The sequence below is a fragment of the Pararge aegeria genome, chromosome 2 (genome assembly GCF_905163445.1).
Source record: "Pararge aegeria chromosome 2, ilParAegt1.1, whole genome shotgun sequence".
NCBI classification, from domain to species: Eukaryota; Metazoa; Arthropoda; class Insecta; order Lepidoptera; family Nymphalidae; genus Pararge; species Pararge aegeria.
Genome location: NC_053181.1, coordinates 19,336,693 through 19,356,784, shown reverse-complemented (window position 1 = coordinate 19,356,784; position 20,092 = coordinate 19,336,693). Strand labels below are relative to the sequence as shown.

The 20,092-nt window shown below is 38.7% G+C and overlaps 1 protein-coding gene across 1 annotated transcript; it reads right to left on the bottom strand.

Moving 5' to 3' along the window:
* Positions 1-6,338: 6,338 nt before the first annotated feature.
* Positions 6,339-9,844, bottom strand: LOC120630872. The gene is made up of 3 exons (XM_039900192.1): positions 9,817-9,844; positions 7,193-9,018; positions 6,339-7,142 (listed from the first exon to the last, which is right to left on the bottom strand). Exons 1-3 carry the CDS (start codon positions 9,842-9,844, stop codon positions 6,339-6,341), a joined length of 2,658 nt encoding a protein of 885 aa, XP_039756126.1.
* Between the last annotated feature and the right edge of the window lie 10,248 nt (positions 9,845-20,092).

Below are 20,092 nucleotides of genomic sequence, written 5' to 3'. Positions count from 1 at the left end.
CACAGGGTATGCAAATGATATGAAATGAAGGAAATCTCCAGTACGAGTCATAAAAAACTTAAGGATAGGTATTGTAAAAGTAAAAAAAGCCTTCAGTATTTATAACTCGTACTGGATTTTCTTCATTTTATATCATATGCTGCATTTCAATCATCTGATGACCTGTGATAGTTCACTACTCCCTGCGATTGAGGATAATTATTTATTTTATTAATTTGTTTCATATTTAATTTATTATATTATTCTTAAGTAATATATTATATATTATATTTGTATTGGTAGTTACTTTTTTTTTTGCCTTTAGTAACAAATATTGTTTTATATATATTTTATATATTTATTTAAGTAATGATATATTTATTTTATGGGTATATGTACACCACAAAACTATTTTCTGTTTTGTATCCTTCGTCGTTGGTTGCCTGGAAGAAATTGCTATGAAACGATAAGGCCGCCAAATTGTGGTATGCAATAAAAGTATATTCATTCATTCATTCATTCATTTGCATACCATTTATATCCCATTTATTTGCATACCCTGTGCATACCCCTTATGCATGCCACTGGGTCTGGTGGAAGGCTTTGGCCGTAGCTAGTTACCACCTTACAGATAAAGATGTAAAAGGTGTCACGACGCCGCGTACAAAGTGATTAGGGGTATGGTTTTGATGTAACTTCAATATACCTAACAGGTTAGTCCAGTACCATCTTAGACTGCGTCACTACTTCTCATCAGGTGAGATGGCAATCTAGGGCTAACAGTAGAAGAAAAAAAACTTATACACTATAATATTAATAATTTTATATCTTACTAGCTGTTGCCCGCGACTTCGTCGGCGTTTGATTTTGTTTTTTGATGTGGCATTAAATTTAGTTGTAGTTCTATAAAAAATTAAAGGATTCAGTATCGCTAAGCCTTAAATGAGGGGGCTAAGCCTTGCTGCTGTCCTCTGAAGAGTTCTGTCTTCTATCTCCAACCACAGTTTGGGCAAAATTAAACACATATTATAACCTCTATAGTACAAAAATAATTATTTTAATCGGTTATAATTTGTCAAAGTTATGGTGTAAAATCGTCAAACACTTTTATCCCCTCTACTAGATAGATAAAAAGTATCCCATATTACTTCTAACACTTCCAAAAATATGTGTAAATAGTTTCATGAGGATCGGGTAAGAAGTTTTTGCGTGAAAGCGTAACAAACAAACTTACATTGACATTTATAATATTAGTAGGGATAGGGATACTTATATATAAATCTGATGAGTTCGTTTATTTACTTGTTGTTTACACAAAAAGCTCTAACACTACTAACATTTATTTCCATACTTATTTCTGCTGCTTAGCAGCATTGTGACAAATCTGTGTTCACTTTGCAGGAGGTGTTTTACATGGCCTGGCCTGACCTTGTTAGGCGATGGTTTCCCACTTACCATCAGGTGGGCTATATGCTTGGTCTACCAATTAATAATAAAAAAAAAAAAAACAAAAAAAAATCGTGGTGCAAATGCTTCGTGGCATTGCACGTTCGGTTGCAAAAGACTTCATTAAGTGACTCCAACCCGCGGGCATACGTGACTAGAAATATACAGTGCCTTCCCTTAGCCAGGGAGGATGCGAAACGAAAGATGTGTGTAAATGTATAACCGCACAATACTACTAATGTCACTAGTATTATAAGTGCGAAAACGTGTCTAAATTCATGATATATTTCGGAGATTGTGCTCAGGAACTATTTAATTTTGAACTGTTTTAGAGAAATCTCTAAATGTAGCTAATAGCTTTGCTTTTAATAATAAAGTAGAATCGATTAAACCATCCGCACCTTGCAGCTTTTATTATCAGGTTTTAGTGATAATACCCTGGCTAAGTCTCCTTTTTTTTTCAGATGTTTATTTACTATAATTTACCGGGTCCGAGATCATCGGCTGTTCTCAATGCTAGTAGCACCTCCTCCTCGTAGCACGTTACGCACGCAGCTAACACTGGCGTAGCTTCGCGTAGCTTCAGCGTAGCTTCAGCGTAGGTTTAGCGTAGCTGGCTGACCTATTCTACATAATTAAATCCTGATTACAATAATAATGTGTCTAAATTAGAGATATATTTCGGAGATTGTGCTCGGGAACGATTTAATTTGGGTCCATCTTCAGCTTTCTAACATCGAAGAAATGTTCTCGAAGAGTTGCCATCGTATGACAATAGCTATATTGAAAAGGTTACCTGATTGTTACAAAAGTATTAACAGTGTCAATATATTAAAAACCCGCATATACTGTATGCCAATAAATCAATGTTATTATAATATACTACAGGATTAGTATATTGTGCAACTAGTGCGACAAGTTGTCGATTGCCCACGAAAGCGAAGTTGAACGCACGAGAGAAGCGAGTGCGGTCACTCGCTTGAGTGGGTAATCGATGTCGCACTTGTTGCACATACTATTTTGTATTACTCTATTAAGTAACCAACAAGTAAACTTGTCGCACTCAAATTATTCTTGGCACACGCAAATTGAGGTTGACGCGTCTGACAGTTTAATTTAATAAATAAAATTGTAATTAAATTAAAATTAGTTTAAAAACTTTCCTCGCATGAGTAATACAAAATAGTATGTGCAACAAGTGCGACATCAATTACCCACTCAAGCGAGTGACCGCACTCGCTTCTCTCGTGCGTTCAACTTCGCTGTCGTGGGCAATCGACAACTTGTCGCACTTGTTGCACAATATACTATTAAATAACTGTTTATGCTACATGAAGTATCCATATTTTATAACAATTAATGTCATTAAGTACACTCTAAATTTTTTTATCAAGCGCCTTTTTTACAAAGTTTCATGGTTTGTTCTTTGACACTGACGAACATCCGTTCATCCCCTTTTTTAACTCTTTCAAGCCTCTTTATCACGAAAAATGGTATCTGTTCTTTTTCAAAGTTGCCTCTCTGTAGGTAACAAGTTTAATAAAAATCGGATGTGTTGTTTCTTTCCCATTTAATTTATAAATAAATATTAATATCGAATGTGGAACAATTAATGCGGACGTGACAGAAATACCGGGCAGAGGATATTTTCCCTTGCGATGTTTACTTTCAATAATTTAATATCATTTGGGTTTTATTTCGGACAATATATTATGAATGCTGATATAACGTAGATTGTTAATGTTGTGAACTTCTCATTACATGACATATTTGATGAACTTCGTTTTGAAACCACTTGCTGATGTTGGAAAACAGCAACTAATAAGTTTCTTGCTTGCTTTTTCTCGGTAGAATCTGCATTCCTAAACGTAGGTAGAGTCACAACAAACCGACTTGATGTTTCAAAACTTCGTATAAAGAATGCTTAGTTACCCTAAAATAAATTCATTTTAAATTTTAGTTTTAATTCGTAGTTTTAGTTTTAAGTTAACAAATGAAACAATGTAAACAAAATGTTCCCATAACCACTTTACAAGAAATGCACTTTCTAAAAAAGAAAATGCTTAATCAAATGAATTCTGTTAAGCTAAAATAGAGTACTAGTGGTACTAGCCTAGCTATAAAACATGTAACAGGATTACGAAATAATATTGATGGATGCATAAGTATTTTTCATAAGGAATCCCCCTGTATTAATATTTAATCAAAAGAACCTTGTATATTTTTCCATTCAAATGAACCCAAAACATTCTAAATGTTTAATTATAACAACCCCATTGAAAATAAAAGACCGACACGTGCATAGTACCTACGCTACGCGACATGTACCTTTTTTTTTTTTTTTTTTTGTTGACGGGGGGGAAATCTCCTGATTACGAGATACCCGAATTGTGAATAATTGGGTTATGTGGGATTTCTACCCACTAAAACCCCCTCGGTTGCCGGCCTCAGCACATGAAGGGAGGCTCCGGGATCTCCTAAGAACGCACCGGTGCCTCCCGTGTACGACGCCTTTTTGGGCACGTCCCGGGAAGAACACTTCCACACTTTACCAATATTTTTTTTTTTTTTTTTTTTTTCCCACTAATTCCCTTCACCTGGGACAATTAAGTGCGCGGATCTAGCTAGTTGCTATCGTGACCTCGGCGCTTTCTTCTCCGGGCAGGATTAGCTCTCTCTAGATCCCGCTCTGCAGCCTCCTTTTTCAACATAACGGTTTCACAGAAGGAGGCCGCTGCCTTCCAAGCTCTATCTTTCGCCAGCATAGCCGCTATGACGGCTGGTGGAGAGAGGTCACCCCCGACATTGTTGATCAACACACGGCGCTCGGATTCCCAGGCAGGGCAATCTTCGAGTGTGTGTTGTGCGGTGTCTTGGTCCCCTCCACAATGGTGGCATCGAGGTGTCACCTCGCGACCGATCCTAAATAAGTATTCACCGAAACACCCATGCCCGGTGAGCACCTGTGTTAGCCTGAAGGTTATATTACCACGTTTGCGTGCGAGCCAGGCTTCAAGATTTGGTAGAATTGCACCGACAGCACGTTGACGTGCGTTTCTTTCTTCTTCTAGTCGCAGCCGCCATTCAATTAAAGCTTGTCGGTGCGCTCGTTTCCTCAGACCTTCAGGCTGTAGTCCTTCCCTATCACTGGCGCATATAGTTCGGGTCTCAGCATACACTTTTGCGTCCATAGCTGCAAGTATATCCAGAGGTGGAAAACGCGCTAGAACAGTAGCTGCCTCAAATGATATTGTCCGATAACCTCGCACGACCCTGATGGCCATCTTGCGCTGGACGCTATTGAGCTTTGCTCTTAGACGTTTAACGCTAGACAGTCTTTCCGACCATACAGGTGCTCCATAGAGGGCCATGGATCGCACAACTTCTGCGTATACCCGGCGGACTCCTTCCTGTGGCCCCCTGATGTTTGGGAGCAGAGCGTGCATTGCACCTGCAAAATTTTGTATGCGTGGAACCAATCGCTCAAAATGTTCCTCAAAACCCCAGCGGCTGTCTAAAATAAGACCCAAGTATTTGAGGTACTTGCCAACCTGGACGTCAAATTCATCCACACGAATCGATGAGCTGGGTGGTTCTAGCCGCCTAGGGAGCTTATGGAACCATATCGCTTCGGTTTTGTGAGGAGCTACCCTAAGTCCCAGTTCGTGGATTTTGGTGACAACACTCGCCACGCCGATCTCTGCGAGCCTTAGCGTGTTGTCAAAAGTATTTTCTTCGGCCATTACAACGGTATCATCTGCGTAACACACTATATGGACACCATATGGCAGACTGACATCCAGAACTGCGTCGTAAGCTAGATTCCACAGAATTGGCCCCAACACGGAGCCCTGTGGAACCCCGCAATTTACTGTTCTCATATGCGTAAGACCGTCTCGCCCAATGTATTTAATCGATCTGTTACTCAAGTATGCGCCGACTATGTTGCGCAGATATGGAGGCATGTTGTGGCGAATTAATGCTTCCCTTATAAAATGCCAAGGTAGAGAGTTAAAGGCGTTTATAATGTCCAGACTCACCGCCAACGTAACTTTACCTCGACCTGTAGCCTGTTTCGAGATATCCCGAACGCGCAGAATTGCGTCAACTGTAGATCGGCCCTTCCGGAAACCGAACTGGCAATCTGATAAGTCGGGGCCTACCTGAGACAAGTGTTTACTGAGGCGGGTGGCAATAATCCGCTCGAAAAGCTTGCCCACTTCGTCCAGCAAACATAGCGGTCGGTAGGCAGATGGAGAATCATCAGGTCTGCCTGTCTTCTTCAAAAGTACTAACCTGGCTTCCTTCCATCCCGATGGGAAGACACTCGAGCGGAGACAGCTGCTAAACAATTGCCTCAGCTTATTCCCTAATACCTCCAGAGCAATAACCCATGCACGCCCTGGTATGCCATCTGGTCCGGGAGCAGTGTTTCGAGATGCCAAACGTTCAATAGCTTGTCTCAGCTCTCCATCTGAAACATCTAATTCGTCAGACCACGGTATATTATCCAAGGGGGCTATAAGGGATGGCGGGCTGTCATGAACAATTGGAAAGAGTGCATCAACCACTTTTCTAATTAAATCAAGGTCTAGCGTTTCAGTTAATGGGGGAACCCACGGTCTGAGCTTTCCTAGTACTAATTTGTACGGGCGTCCCCATGGGTCTCGATCGAGCCCTTCGAGGAGCTCTTTCCAACTCTGTGCCTTCGCAGTTGCTATTTTCGCCTGAAGTGCTTTTGTGGCCTCTCTGTACGAGGCGTAAGCCATAGCTATTTCCTCGCTTGTTGCTCGTCGTCTTCTTCGGGTCCTTGTGTATTGGCGTCTGGACTTAAGGCAAGCCGATCGCAGTCGTGCAATGTCCTCAGACCACCAATATATCATCTTCCTTTTAGCCTGTCTAGCCCTTGGCATTTAGGCATCACAAATTGATATCATAGCATGCCGAAACCAGGCCGCCTCCTCTTCCGGATCAGATAGTAAGCCTTGGGAATGATTGGGCCAAGCCGCAACATGAGCAGCAGCCACTAGCAAGTCACGGTTAAGCTTCTTCAGTGACCAGCGAAGCGGAGGGCTACAATTTCGGTGGTTGGACATGCATGAGGGGCGCTGAGTCACTTGGAACACGATGTGGCGGTGGTCCGAGAGTGTAACAACTTCTTCTGCAACTCTCCATCCTGATACCATATGTGATGCAGAAGGAGTCGCCCATGTAAGATCTACGATCGACTCCCCCTGCCACCTTACACAAGTGCTTGTGGAGCCTTGATTTAGGAGCTGAAGGTTGAGTTCTGCTGCCCAGTCCTGGATAAGGTTTCCTCTCCGATCATCCCGTTTATCTCCCCATAGTTTGGAGTGTGCGTTAAAGTCGCCCAGAATTATAGTTGGACGAGGTAAACATCTACGGATGCATGCAGCCAGGTTGTCCAGGTATGACTCATAGGCTTCAAACCCGGAGTTAGGTGAGATGTAGCAGCCTACTACTCCTACAATACCCCACTGCACTGCAACGAAACCTAACCCTTTCTCCAGGATGGTGCAAGGGGGATCGCCTTGCTTTCCACCCCAGAATATGGCAACCTTATTCCCAACGCTACCGAACCAGCGAGGATTGTTGGGAACTTTGTAAGGTTCGGCGACAACTGCCAGGGCAACCGACCACTCCACAAGGCACTGCTGTAGTAGGTCTTGCGCAGCACGGCAGTGGTTCAGGTTGCCCTGAATGATCCTTAGCTTACTGTATTTTGCGACTTTATACTCCCCTCTACCGGCTGCTTGGGCGGCTGAGCTGATTTGCTTACTTTTCCTGGTCCAGTGGATTTTTTGGGAGGGTTGCATTTAGCGCTACCCAATCTATGGTCTGCTGGCCGACCGAGATCTGCGCATACGGGGCACTTGGGCACTTTCGCTTCACATTCGCGTGCTTTATGCCCTTGTTCGCCACAGCAGTAGCAGCACAGGCTCCTATCAATGGTATTCTGACAATGCTTTCGAACATGTCCTACTTCTAGACATCGGAAGCATTGTAACTGCCTAGCTGCCAGGATACGCACTCTAACGCTGACCCACCCCACACGCAGATATTTCACATCGGCGAGCTTACGGAAGGCCGTGATTGGGCATCGAACCCAGGCCGTACCCAGCCTTGAAGGGTTGAGACGGATTTCTCCCACCTTAACTTCCTCTTGGGAACATCCTCCAGTCTCAGATATCGCCGCCGCTATATCATTTCTAGTAATAGACTCATCCAGGTCCATTACCCTAATTTCTCCCGTTTTAACCGGGCGTGCGATGCGCACACCCATATCAGCTAAGGCCGCACGAAGCCGCTCTGCAAGTGCATCCGCTTTTTTGGTACTATCAGGACCCGGAACCTCCAAAATAAGCCCACCCGTGATAGCTTTTTTCTGTCGGAGATGCGATATTCCGCAATCTGCCAAGTTAATCCGCTGCTTTGCAGCTGCCATGGCCTCAGCATAATTGGCTGTTGAGCCGTCTGTTAACGTTATTGTGACAGCCGCCGTTTTTGGAGAGGGCGGTGGCTTTGTACTTTTCGTCCGGCCTGAGTAAGTGGTTTTACCCGGTGTGGCATCCGCAGATTTCTTCGCAGCCGAGGTTGTAGCTTTTGTTTTCCGCCCCACAACTTTAGTCCAGGTTACCGTAGCATGTTGCTCTGGTTTTGGGCTTTCCGGTGGCACTGAGGGTGCTTCTGATGGCACCTGTGGTACAGGTACTGGTAGTTGAGCTGCCTTCATAGACATTTTCTTTCCCTTTTTTTTTTTTTTTGACTTTGGTTTTTCGTTTGAGTCGGGCCTATCCGTGTCCGATCGTGCCCCATGTGACCTGAATCCCAGAGCTTTTCTAACAGCATTTTCTGGGAAAATCTCAGCTCGTAGCTCATTCAGTTTTTGGTCCATTAGGGCAGCAATGCTCCGCACTAGTGGATCTTTCTCTACCATTGATTCAGCCTGTTCACACCGTCTTTCCAAAATGTTGTCTTGAAGGCATTGGCTGTTTTTCAGTTCCGCAGCTAACTTTGCCAGTTCAGACTTCAGAATGGCAAGTTCTGATCGGAGCTCTTCATTTTCCTTTCGTAACTTCTCTACATCAGAGGTGTTATTTCTCTGCGCCAGTTCCGAAGCCGCTGCCAACGCTGAGCGAGCTGCCATGCGAAGGTTTTGTGCATGTGATCCTCTTAAGTTGCGGGAACTGTCCACGACTTTCTCGATAGAAGACATAGACTCGACCATTTGGGCTCTTATGTCCGCAGCAGTGCGGGTTTTCAATCCTTCTTGGATGTCATTTACCGAGGGCAGATCTTTATTTGCCTTTGGTACCGGCACGGTCTCGTAAGGATCAATGACCTCTTCATCGTCCACGGCTGGTTTTTTGGCCTTTTCCGGCCTACATAGGTAAGGCTGCCGTCTTTTTCGCGTTTGTGCTCCTGAGCACCCTGACGCGGTCGACGCGAGTGAGCAGTCGGAGACGTCTGCCTCACACTCTTTTTCTGATGCACGTGCAAAAGTGCACGTCTCCTTTTCAACTATCGGGCTATCATGCCCCCTCAATTGGATTTTTTGTACGCGACATGTACCTTATCGGATTTTATCGGATTTTTATGTGTCTGATTACTTTCGTAAAACTATTGCAGTGGTTTACTTAAAAACTATTGGTTTTCGGTTTCTCAAATAAGTCTCAGACACAGTACATAATGTACCTCTAAAGCCTGCGAAGTATTATTTCGGTTTATTTTACCTACACGTATAGACAAGCTAAATATATTATATATTAGTTGCATTTAAATTCTAATTATAACTACTTCTGTTGTTTATGAGTTCATAACTAAAAGTGTCGTGAAAAAGTAATAGCAGGGATGCATTTTATAAAATTTTATTCTTCATACTCTCATTTTCATCTATAATTAACATTTGAAAAACACGATTAGCTCCCACTACCTGCCCCTAGTTTAAGTATTGTATATAATATGTCTTTACCATAACAAACGGCTGTCTGTAGCTCTATACATTAAGTTAATGACGGAATAGTTACAACGTAGGTATGTGTTACATATTGTATATGGTGGGCATTATATTGTGTTACAAGTGATACAGAGTAAAACTGAACAGAGAGCATACAAACCAGTAGTCAACTTAAGTCTAACAATATTTTAGATAGATGCACGCAATACTAGTCGGAATATGATAATATGTAATGAACATTAAGTTAAATCTAAAATCATCATAATCATAACCTATAAAAGCCCATTGCTGGACTAAACGCCCCAGGAGAACTTGTCATAATCCCCACGCTGGGCAAAAGTGATGGTGATCGCCGTAGATTGAAGTAGCACTGAGGCCGCTGCTGATCCTGGCTATAATTATATTAAACTAACTTGTTTTAAACGCTACGCTGTGGCACATTTTTATGGAATGGTTGGGAATGAGAAACAAAACAAAGAATACATTACATATAAGTTTAATTTTGCAATACTTGTGGATATAAAATATTTTTGTTTTTCCACTGTCTGCGTAGATATGAAAACTCGCGGATATGTGACGCATGCGAAAAATAGATAAAACCAATCCTCGATGCGGATTATATATCATGCTGAAATTTCAGCTCGATCGGTACAGAACTTTTTGAGTTTTTGAAGCGTACACAAACCAACATAACATTTTTATATTTATAGATATGTTTCTCTAAATTATATCTTCATGGCACCTCCTGTGACCCTCCTAACTGTGACCCTCTTCTCTTTACAAAAGGTAAGACTATAGTCGACGCATTTTAAACTGAGGCTTCGGGTCGCAAATAATATTTATTTGCCTATTTCACTCGCACTTTTCAGTGTCTCGGTGTTTATCTGTATATTATAAGTATTTATGTGTATTATATTCATAAAAAATATTTATAAGCTAACTTCGTACACATAACGTAAGCTACTTTTACTTTGAGGCTACATGGCGATGTGTGTATTGTCGTTGTATATTTATTTATTATTATTATTATTATTATTATTTACTTACAGGTTTTATGGAGAGGTGTGTAGGTGTGTATGTGCGTAAGAATTGTATAGTTGCATATCGATAACGGGATAGGTACGAGCGACAAATTATGTTAAGTTTTAATAGGAATATTTTTCAGTGTCTAAAAAAAAAAGTTTTTAATTAGTAAGATAAAAGGTTTGTTTCGACGTAATCATAGAGAATTATAGTAATTATAGTAGAAAATATGTCAAGGTATTAAGTTTTACACATTCTGCAATTGAAACATTTGCCCGGTATGTATGTCACGTTTTTATTAATTGTTCTAGATTCGATATTGATATTTATTTATAAATTAAATGACAACGAAACAACACTTTGAATATAATATCTACCGGATCCGATTTTTATGAAACTTGGTACCTACAGAGAGTCGACTTTGGGAAAGAGTAGGCTACCATTTTTCGTGAAAAAGGCGAGAAAGAGTTAAAAAAGGGATGAACGGACGTTCGTCAGTATCGAAGATAAAAACATAAAACTTTGCATTTAGGCAAAAAAACATTTGCATGTTGCACATTTTTTTTAATACGCAATAAAGTTTAAAACAAACAAACCTCTGTTGCGACGCTGCTCTACGTCACGAATGGGTATTAAATCAGGCGAGCCTTCAAAGGCAATATAGCGACTTTGTGCGGCACTTATTAAACGGTCAGGTGCACGGATATTAAACTTTGCAATGTGTTTAAAGACGCTGATCCATTGCAGCGCACGGACTCGTACTTTGGTTACTTAGCACATTCAGAGTAAGTATGATATGGGTAATTGGTTTCTGCACGACATCGTATCGGAACGATAAATCAGTTAGTTGCGTCGTTGTCGATAAGGTGAAAACTAGCCACGACCGAAGCCTTTCACCAGATAATTAGGCTCATATAAGGTACTTCAATTGCGTACAAGGTAGTGAGTTAGTAAACTTAAAAATAACGATACTAAGGTTCCTATCGCGCCTTTATTGGGATGCAATCTAAACTAGCAAGATTCATAGCCGGGTGTTTCTTTTATTATTTGTTACCTGGTTAGAGCAACAATTCATAACAATTCTTCTCTATCATTCAGTTCACGTTTTTGAACTGTTTAAGAGAGATCTCCGAGATTTAGCTTGTCGCTTTGTTTTTAATAATAAAGTAGAATCGATTAAAACCGCGCGCACCTTGCAGCTACTATTAGCAGGTTTTAGTCATAATATCCTGGCTAAGTCTACTTTTTACAGATGTTTATTTATTATAATTGACCGGTTCCGAGACCAATGGCTGTTCTCAATGCTACTCCTCGTAGCACTCTACGCACGGCACTTGCACCGGCGTAGCTGATCTATGGTACATCTTTATATTACAATAATTATTATTATCACAAGTTATTATTTATCAAATGCACAAAGCAGCGTAGTGGGTGCTCTAAAACCCGCAAATATACTAACACAGTTAATGTTAAACTCGTATTTTAATTTAGATAGCTTTTACTGTTAAAGGATAGATCCCAGGTTATAGTGGTACATATAGTAATATCACATAGAAGGGCTAGCACGGGCAGGAGACAACAATTATATACCCTGATTATATCCCCTTACCAGGGATATAGTTAACGTATCCACCTGCTAAAGCACGGTAACAGGGAATAGGAGAAGTTTACTTCCATTTATATATATATACCCATATATTATGTGCATATTATTTCACTTGTGCGCCAGTGCTCTGAGAGTTGATAAAGCTGTGGGAGAAGATTAATTTTTATCCTTTCCTTTTCTTTTTTTTTCTTTTATTGTCTCCTGCCCATGCTAGCAGTGCATATTAGTACCCCCCTTTTTCCCGTATCCTAGCATATAGATTCAGGTAAGTGAAAACCAACACGTATAAGCACAGCGTGCGCTACAATTATATAAGGACCTTTTGTTCCCATACTAATATAATTAAATGGTTTGTGTATTAATTTTAAGCCTCAAGGAGATGTATTTCCTTTAACATTAATAGAACGGGCTGACTTGTTTTGGCTTCGCACTCGAGCGTAAGCTCGTAATCACCGTATGGCAATCTGATATTTGAGTGAAATGCAAATTTAACACTAAACTTCAGTATAGTACAGCAAATAGGAATTTTGGAAATGTTCGATAAGTCCAAAGATTTTTTTACAGCTTTCTTTTTTCAACAACAAGTTAGACTTTACTGCAGTCTCACTTGATAGGTCACACTTGACCATACTCCCTTACGTGTTAGGGAGTATGGCCGCACCGGAACACTAAATCGCTTAGAGGCACGTCATTGTCGATTGGGTGGTAACTAGCCACGGCCAAAGCCTCCCACTAGACCAGACCAAAAAAAAAACAGAAATTATAAAATCCCGAATTGCACCTGCCAGGAATCAAAGCTGGGACCCCCTACTTGAATTCACAGCTCTCACCGTTGCGCCAGGGAGGTTTTCAATAGTTTTATGGTAGGTTCGTCCAAAACACTTGTACTAACATTTGCTGTTCCAAAGTTAAGAATTATCAGTAGTCGAACCCTAAACAAGCCATTAAAAAGGTAATACTGAAACAAACGAATATCGCAGTATAAAAAGTTCTTCTGACGTTTTCTGAGCAGTGCAGCTGAGGTGCAGAGACTTTTAAATTTTAAAATTCAAAATTCATTTATTTCAAGTTGGCCAAATATGAGCAATTTTAAAACGTCAAGTATGTCTGTTTGCAGTAACTCTACCTGCATCTACATGCTGGCAAGAAACTTATCAGTTGCTCTTTTCCATTATCAACAATTTATATTTTAACATTCATCTTTCTATCTTGTGAGAATCTTTGCAGAGCTTTGCATAAAGTTTATTATTGTTATAAATGACCAACTAACAGACGTCAAGATAACCTTCCGTTAGCGGCCGGATTATAGCTGTAAATACTATTGATCCGTGAACAACCTCAGAATCGCAATTCTGTTATCCGTGCCCGTATCGCATGTTCTAACTTCTCGGAAGCACGGCAAATACGAAACGTTTCGTTAAGTGTAACTGTTACTTAAATCATCTAACATTAATACTTAATATCATAATGAACTACAGCAGGAGTGGCCTGATTTAGCTATAGTTCGGCTTAATAAAGAATTTGCGTGATTGAATGGTTGATGTAACTTTGTAATGATTTTGTTTTACAATAAAAATATTTTTATTGCCTACAAAAATATCTACTATAATTATTAAATATATTATAATACAACATACGGTATTTTTATTAAAAATATTTTCACTAGATTTAATGTTAAAGTTATGTTAAAATAATACGTTTATAACTTTAACGCATGCGCTGTTACAAAGTTATGTCAACTTTTTCTTCCATAGAATTAAGAACATTCAGAAAACGTGTTATATATCATAATACAACTTACGGTATATTTATTAAAAACATTTTACCAAGATTTAATGTTAAAGAAAATAATATGTTTATAATTCATACTGCGTTGTTACAAAGTTATGTCAACTGTTTCTTCCACATCATTAGGATCATACAGAAACTGTGTACATGACTAATATTGAAGCAGAAACCACTCCACTTTAGTAGTGTTTCTCGAACTGGCGGTTAGTCATTTAATTCCATTTAGCAGTTGAAAGTTATTTTTTGACTGTAATTTTCTAAACGTTTACTAATGGGGAAAATGGGATTGTGAGCTAGCAACAGTGAGACGCGTGCGCGGCGTTTTCACTATTTTTGGACACAACGCACTGCATGCATAATAGCTGAATGAGGGTTCTGTATGTTCTTAATTCTGTGGTTTCTTCCTTCTTTTGCTTTTGGCTTTCAGTTATTCCTAGACACATTGCACTTCACCAACATGTATTGGAAGGTCCACAAAGGGCATCATTAGTAAATATACATACGGCGCTATACCTATTACCTTATTATGTCATTAGACGTCCACAGCTGTTTAGTATATTAATATAAACTAACAACTTGACACTTTTCCTTCAGCGGCCGGATTATAGCTGTACTATATATTGATCCGCGAACAACCCTCACAGAAACGCAATCCTGGTCTGGTTAAACGCAAACTTGTCAGTTGTCACCGTTACAAGGACATAAATCGTTGGGGGTATAACATTAAGTGTTTATAGGCTATCGCGGGCTCCAGATTTATCCCCGGCTGGCAACAAGCCAGGCGCAACAAGTCCTCTTTAAATTCAGGCCGCACTGTCGACTGTATCATTCGATATGTGTTGCAAGATGCGATACAGTTGTAACTGGCTGGATTTGCCAAATGCTTTTATAACCTCTGACGCGAAAACGACGGGTTGTTATACGTTTGCTTGTCTGTGTGTGATTATGTATGTCTGTCTGTGGTAATGTATTTCCCGAACATAATCAACCCCAGTGGCGTGCACTGGGTTTCTTACCAGGTTATGTACACAGCAGGAAAATTTCATAAAATGGCAAAAATCCTCCTGTTATACTAGGCTATATTTCAATTTTAGGGTATGCAGTGCTTTTGTGCATGTATGAAGTGCACGCCACTGATCAACCCATTACCGGCCCGCTACAGGGCACGGGTCCGCTCTCTGAATGAGAAGGGTTTAGGCCGTAGTCTACCACGCTGGCCAAGTGCGGATTGGGGGACTCCACACGCCGTTGAGAACATCATGGAGAACTCTCAGGCATGCCGGTTTCCTCACGTTTTTTCCTTCATCGTTTAAAGCAAGTGATATTAAAATTGCCTAACCCGAAGCTCTACCCAGTAGGCTATCACCGCTTTTTACTTCCCGAACGCATGGACCATGTTTTCTTTTTCCAGTAGAACTTTGTAGTTGTGATTTTAAACTGGCCGTTTACATCCTAATCTAGATTCAGTATCGACGTCACACTACCCTGCACTAGTTTTACGTTAATAGCAACGTATCTAATGTGACTCTCTGTGATCTCTGTGATTTCTCTTCTATTTTCCTTTTTTTAAATAGTAATAATACATAACATGGAAAAACATCGCCCATGAAAATAGAATAGAAAAACTTTATTGCAGCACCACACAATAGGAAACCACAAAGAAAACAGTAATAGGACTTAGTGATAGGGTGCAAAGGCGGCCTTATCACTAAAAGTGATCTTCTAAAGGCAACCTGAGCGTGCGAAGCCGATAAAAAGGTGCATATAAAAGGTGCATAGCAGACAAATACTTCGTAGGGCATGCAGGGAACACGTTTTACATTGCCGCTTTGTGCGCAACAACCCGAGGCGAAGGTGTTAATACGGCGCCAACCACGACCTTCAGGCTGGAACCGGAATTCTAATATAAATTAGTTTGGGTTTCGGTTATGCACTTGATCAAATTATGAAAACTAAGCTTAATTTGCTAAACTCCGCAAAAAGCAGGAGAATCTGTATAGTGTAATTTAATAATAATTTCTTCAATCCTTATACTCCACACCAAACAGATCTTCGGCTACTTCACAATACAGATGTACACTATACGCAAGTTTCGCTCCGAAACCGGAGCATCGTCAGGAGATGGTGACTTTACAATGAATAATTGTTAGGTCAAACAAGAAAAGATCTGTTTAGTTTTGAGTATAAATATTTAAGAAATTATAAATTACACCATACAGATTCTCCTGCTTTTCGCGAAGTGTAGCAAATTAAGCTTAATTTTCATAATATATCATGGAATTGCGTAAAGTAGCGCCAAGTAAATTCAAGCTTCAGTAACTCCAAGAATTACGTATATTTGTTTGTAGAGCCACCTACAGAATATTGTGTACATTATCATAATACAGAAAATTTATAATAATTTATTGTGGCTATTCCTAAGGAATATTATACTAACATTTTACACAAGTAGAATTTCAACTGATAAATACGCGAGGGGCGTTTAAGTGTATGCTAATGTGGAACAGAGGGGCTTATATTATCAGCTGTGCATACGGAAATATACAAATGTGCATTTACGCTCAGGCTAGTATTATCTTGTCGTTGGAAGATTTAAATTTTCATTTTGAATGCACGACGTGAGACATGTAATAGATATGCTTACTATAATTATATACATATTTGAAATGAGTTTTTAACGATTTCCAAGGAGGTTTTTTCATATCGAACATTTATATAAACTAGCAGTTGCCTGCGACTTCATTCGTGATTGTTTGTTATAAAAAATGAACATCAGAACTGAACGATAGCACTGAAGTAGCAACATGTTGGTATTTTATGAAAAACATTTTTTTAATTTTTTGTAAATAATATTCTTTTATTTTATAAAAAATAACCTATGTTACTTCTAATACCTCCAAAAATATGTGTACAAAGTTTCATGACAATCGGTTGAGATCATCCCTACATTCACGTTTACAATATTAGAGTAAGGATATCTATATATAGGAATAGTTAAAACGATAGGCTATGGATTTGCAAGATAAGATTTTGTATGATGGTTTTTTGATATTTTGTGTTTTGCTTTAGATGATGTGGAGGTATCCGTACCTCCTTGTTAGTTGGTAATCAACCTTGTTTACAAAGAAATTCTAAATCACTATTTTGGTAATAATTTTAGTATTCTAACAAGATCATACGCTAGCAGTCAGACACGATATTAGACTAAGCTTAGTAGGTATGTATGAATGAATGAATGAATTCAATTGTATTGCACACCACAAAAAGTACATAAAAAATAAAACTATAACAAAACAACGTATACAATTTGGCGGCCTTATCGCTTCATAGCGATTTCTTCCACGCTACCAATGGCATACGTATGTACTCGTATGTATAAAGAAAATTGATTGCACACCAAATTGCAATTCATTGCGAATTAATGGTAAAAAATTAAATAGATGTGATTAATTAAATTAATAAGTACAAAAACAGCAAAACTAAAAGTTCAATATTTTTTTTCCATTCATGAGATTTAATTTCCAGCCGGATTTAAGTCGAAGCTACTCTTATTACAAAATTTACTTTTAGTTGGAGGGGTACAGGGGAATGTCTGAAATGTCTAATATCAAAAGAAAACAAAATCAAATATCAAGCAACGTCTCATTAAAATTTGGAATGCTTCATATTGTATTCAAAAAGGCCTTTAAATAAAGGACGTCAATACAAACAAAGCGATGAAGCGAGGCTAATTATTAAGAAAAGACGCCTGCCCTCTGTAGGCAAACCGCACGTAACTAATTCTTTTGGACTGTCCTAGGAAAATCACGCTTTTTTTTTTTGCTTCTACTCAGATTGTTGTTTTGTTATACTTTTCTATTTTTTTGTATTTTTTGTGGTGTGCAATAAACGTATATTCATTCATTCATTCATTGTTAATATCTTGTTTAGATACCGACTAAGATACCATGATGTATCTTTGCATCGTCCCAATATCAATACGAGACTGAAGTGTATCGAAAATGCTCCTTTATTTATATCACCACCACCGACACAATAGCACACTGACAATAAACACTTTATTAATTAAATAAGAAATATTTATTATCACATTTGTCAAAATGCTAATCCATTAAATAAAATATCTTGCACATGACAAGTTTATTTATTTATTTATTTATACACTTTATTCGTACCCCACAAAAAGAAAAAAACAATGGACACAACAAGAGGAAACTTAAAAATTAGGATACAAAAGGCGGTCTTATCGCTTAGTAGCGATCTCTTCCAGACAAAAAACCAAGATTAGTGGGGTGTATTATTATTACATATATACTTACGAACAATTACACACTAATACTTATCTAGATTACAAAAATAAATAATAATAATAATAAAAATAAATAAAAATAAATAAGAAATATTTGTCTCTATCTGGCAATCAAACTCAATCTCAAAAGGCCTCTCTCAATTGGCCCAGAATCTCAACGAGCAAATGGGGTGGTGATCGCAGTAGCCTCTCGCTTTTATATTCGCATATTTTTAAGATCGCCTTTATATTCCCATAGTCGCCTCGTACGAGTCTTGCGGGAAGAAAAGGAGAAACGACGACTATATTCTGATCAGCAGTCACACATGATTAGTCATTTATTTATTTGCATCACGCAACAAGGCCGATGATATAAACGATAATTTAATTAGAAAAACATTTAATATAATGCAAAATACAATCTCAAAATATATAGTACTAAGTATACATAAATACAAAAAAAATATACGGAACCTAAGAAGGGATTTATTGGCTTGCTTCTCTGAAGAAATGAAATGAAATGAATATGAAATGAAAATAAACTTTATTGTACACCAAATAAAAAAATAAAAAAAAAACAAGCATTAGATAAAAAAAGGAGAAAAGGTACGTGAGGCGGCCTTATCGCTTCAAAGCGATCTCTACCAGGCCACCTACGAAATCAAATACGAAATCGAATACGAAGCGTAAAGATCAAACACGATCGAAGAATCTAACAGTGAGTACTTAATCCCTGCCATTTTAGGAAGGATATACGGTATATTAGGGGAACAAAGGTAAAATAACACCTAAGTATTGTATTTCTTCCGAGGTCTGGCAAAAATATGGCCACCCTGTCTCAGTCATTAGTAGAGAACTCATTATTGGCGCATAATGAAAAATATGCTGTATACATCTTCTGTTCAAACTGAGTCAAACTTATTTGTTTCTGAAGGGGTATTTAAGTCTCCAGCGATTGTTAAGGGCCTAACAACTGCCTTATAACTGTCATTAGAGAATTTGCTGCATTCATTTTAACATTCGTTATTATCGACACACACGCTGACACATAGAACTTAGTGCTGCTTAATGAAGTTGAAAGAACTTAGACTATTCATAAAATCTATGTAGTTTTTAATAGCGCAAACAATGTTATTTTCGACTGTATTTCTGACATAATAAATGGTTGTCCCATGTAATGAATATCAAGGTTCAGTTTAATTTTCTTGCTAGAATGTTGTGTTTATGATACCTCTAACGAAGGATTTTGCATAGGTATTCAAAATTTCGTGCTAAAATAAAAAAGATTTATCCACACACTTTAGGTAAATATGGAGTGCTCTGAGCTATGTCTGATGGAAATCGGTCTAAGATGGCCGCTGCCAAAAAATGGTAGAAAAATACTTTTCACAACTCCCTCAACATTGGCATCAAATGAAAAACCTGGACTAGTGAAATACTATGTACTATGTTACAAACAAAATACAAATTTCAAATCCAAAATGGCCGCCACCACTAAATGGCAAATTACATTTTTTTTTCAACTCCCTAAAAATACGTTCTTGAAGAAATATCTTAAGAGATAAGTGGTCCTTACGCACGTCATGTCCTTTTTATATTAATTTTAAAATTTGGGTACTAAATGAATAAATATGTATCAATAATCAAATGAATGGGACTTGACAATAATGTACAATACAATCTTAACTATAAATAAATTATTATCTTACATTTCGACATAATTATCGATATTCTGCATTGGAAAAGCGTGGGCGTTGTATAAAAGAATGGAAACTGACTCCACATGCAGGGGGCGTTACGTTTTTTCCTTACGTGACGACTTCCACCGGTTAATTCCTACCACAAGATGTGTTAAGTAATTTCGTTTCGCATTGAGAATTTTAAGTTAATTTTAAATAGATTAAAAATTATGAGCATTATACCTAACACAATAAGGCTCACTTATCTTCCTTCAAAGTTTGAAGCCGCAAAGCTTGAACGAAAC

Coding starts and splice junctions, on each gene's coding strand:
- LOC120630872 (XM_039900192.1), bottom strand. CDS start 9,844: ATGTGCCACAGCGTAGCGTTTAAAACAA. Junction 9,019..9,816: donor CAGCGTAGCGTTTAAAACAA/GTTAGTTTAATA, acceptor AAATCCGATAAG/GTACATGTCGCGTACAAAAA. Junction 7,143..7,192: donor CTCAGCCGCCCAAGCAGCCG/GTAGAGGGGAGT, acceptor AGGATCATTCAG/GGCAACCTGAACCACTGCCG.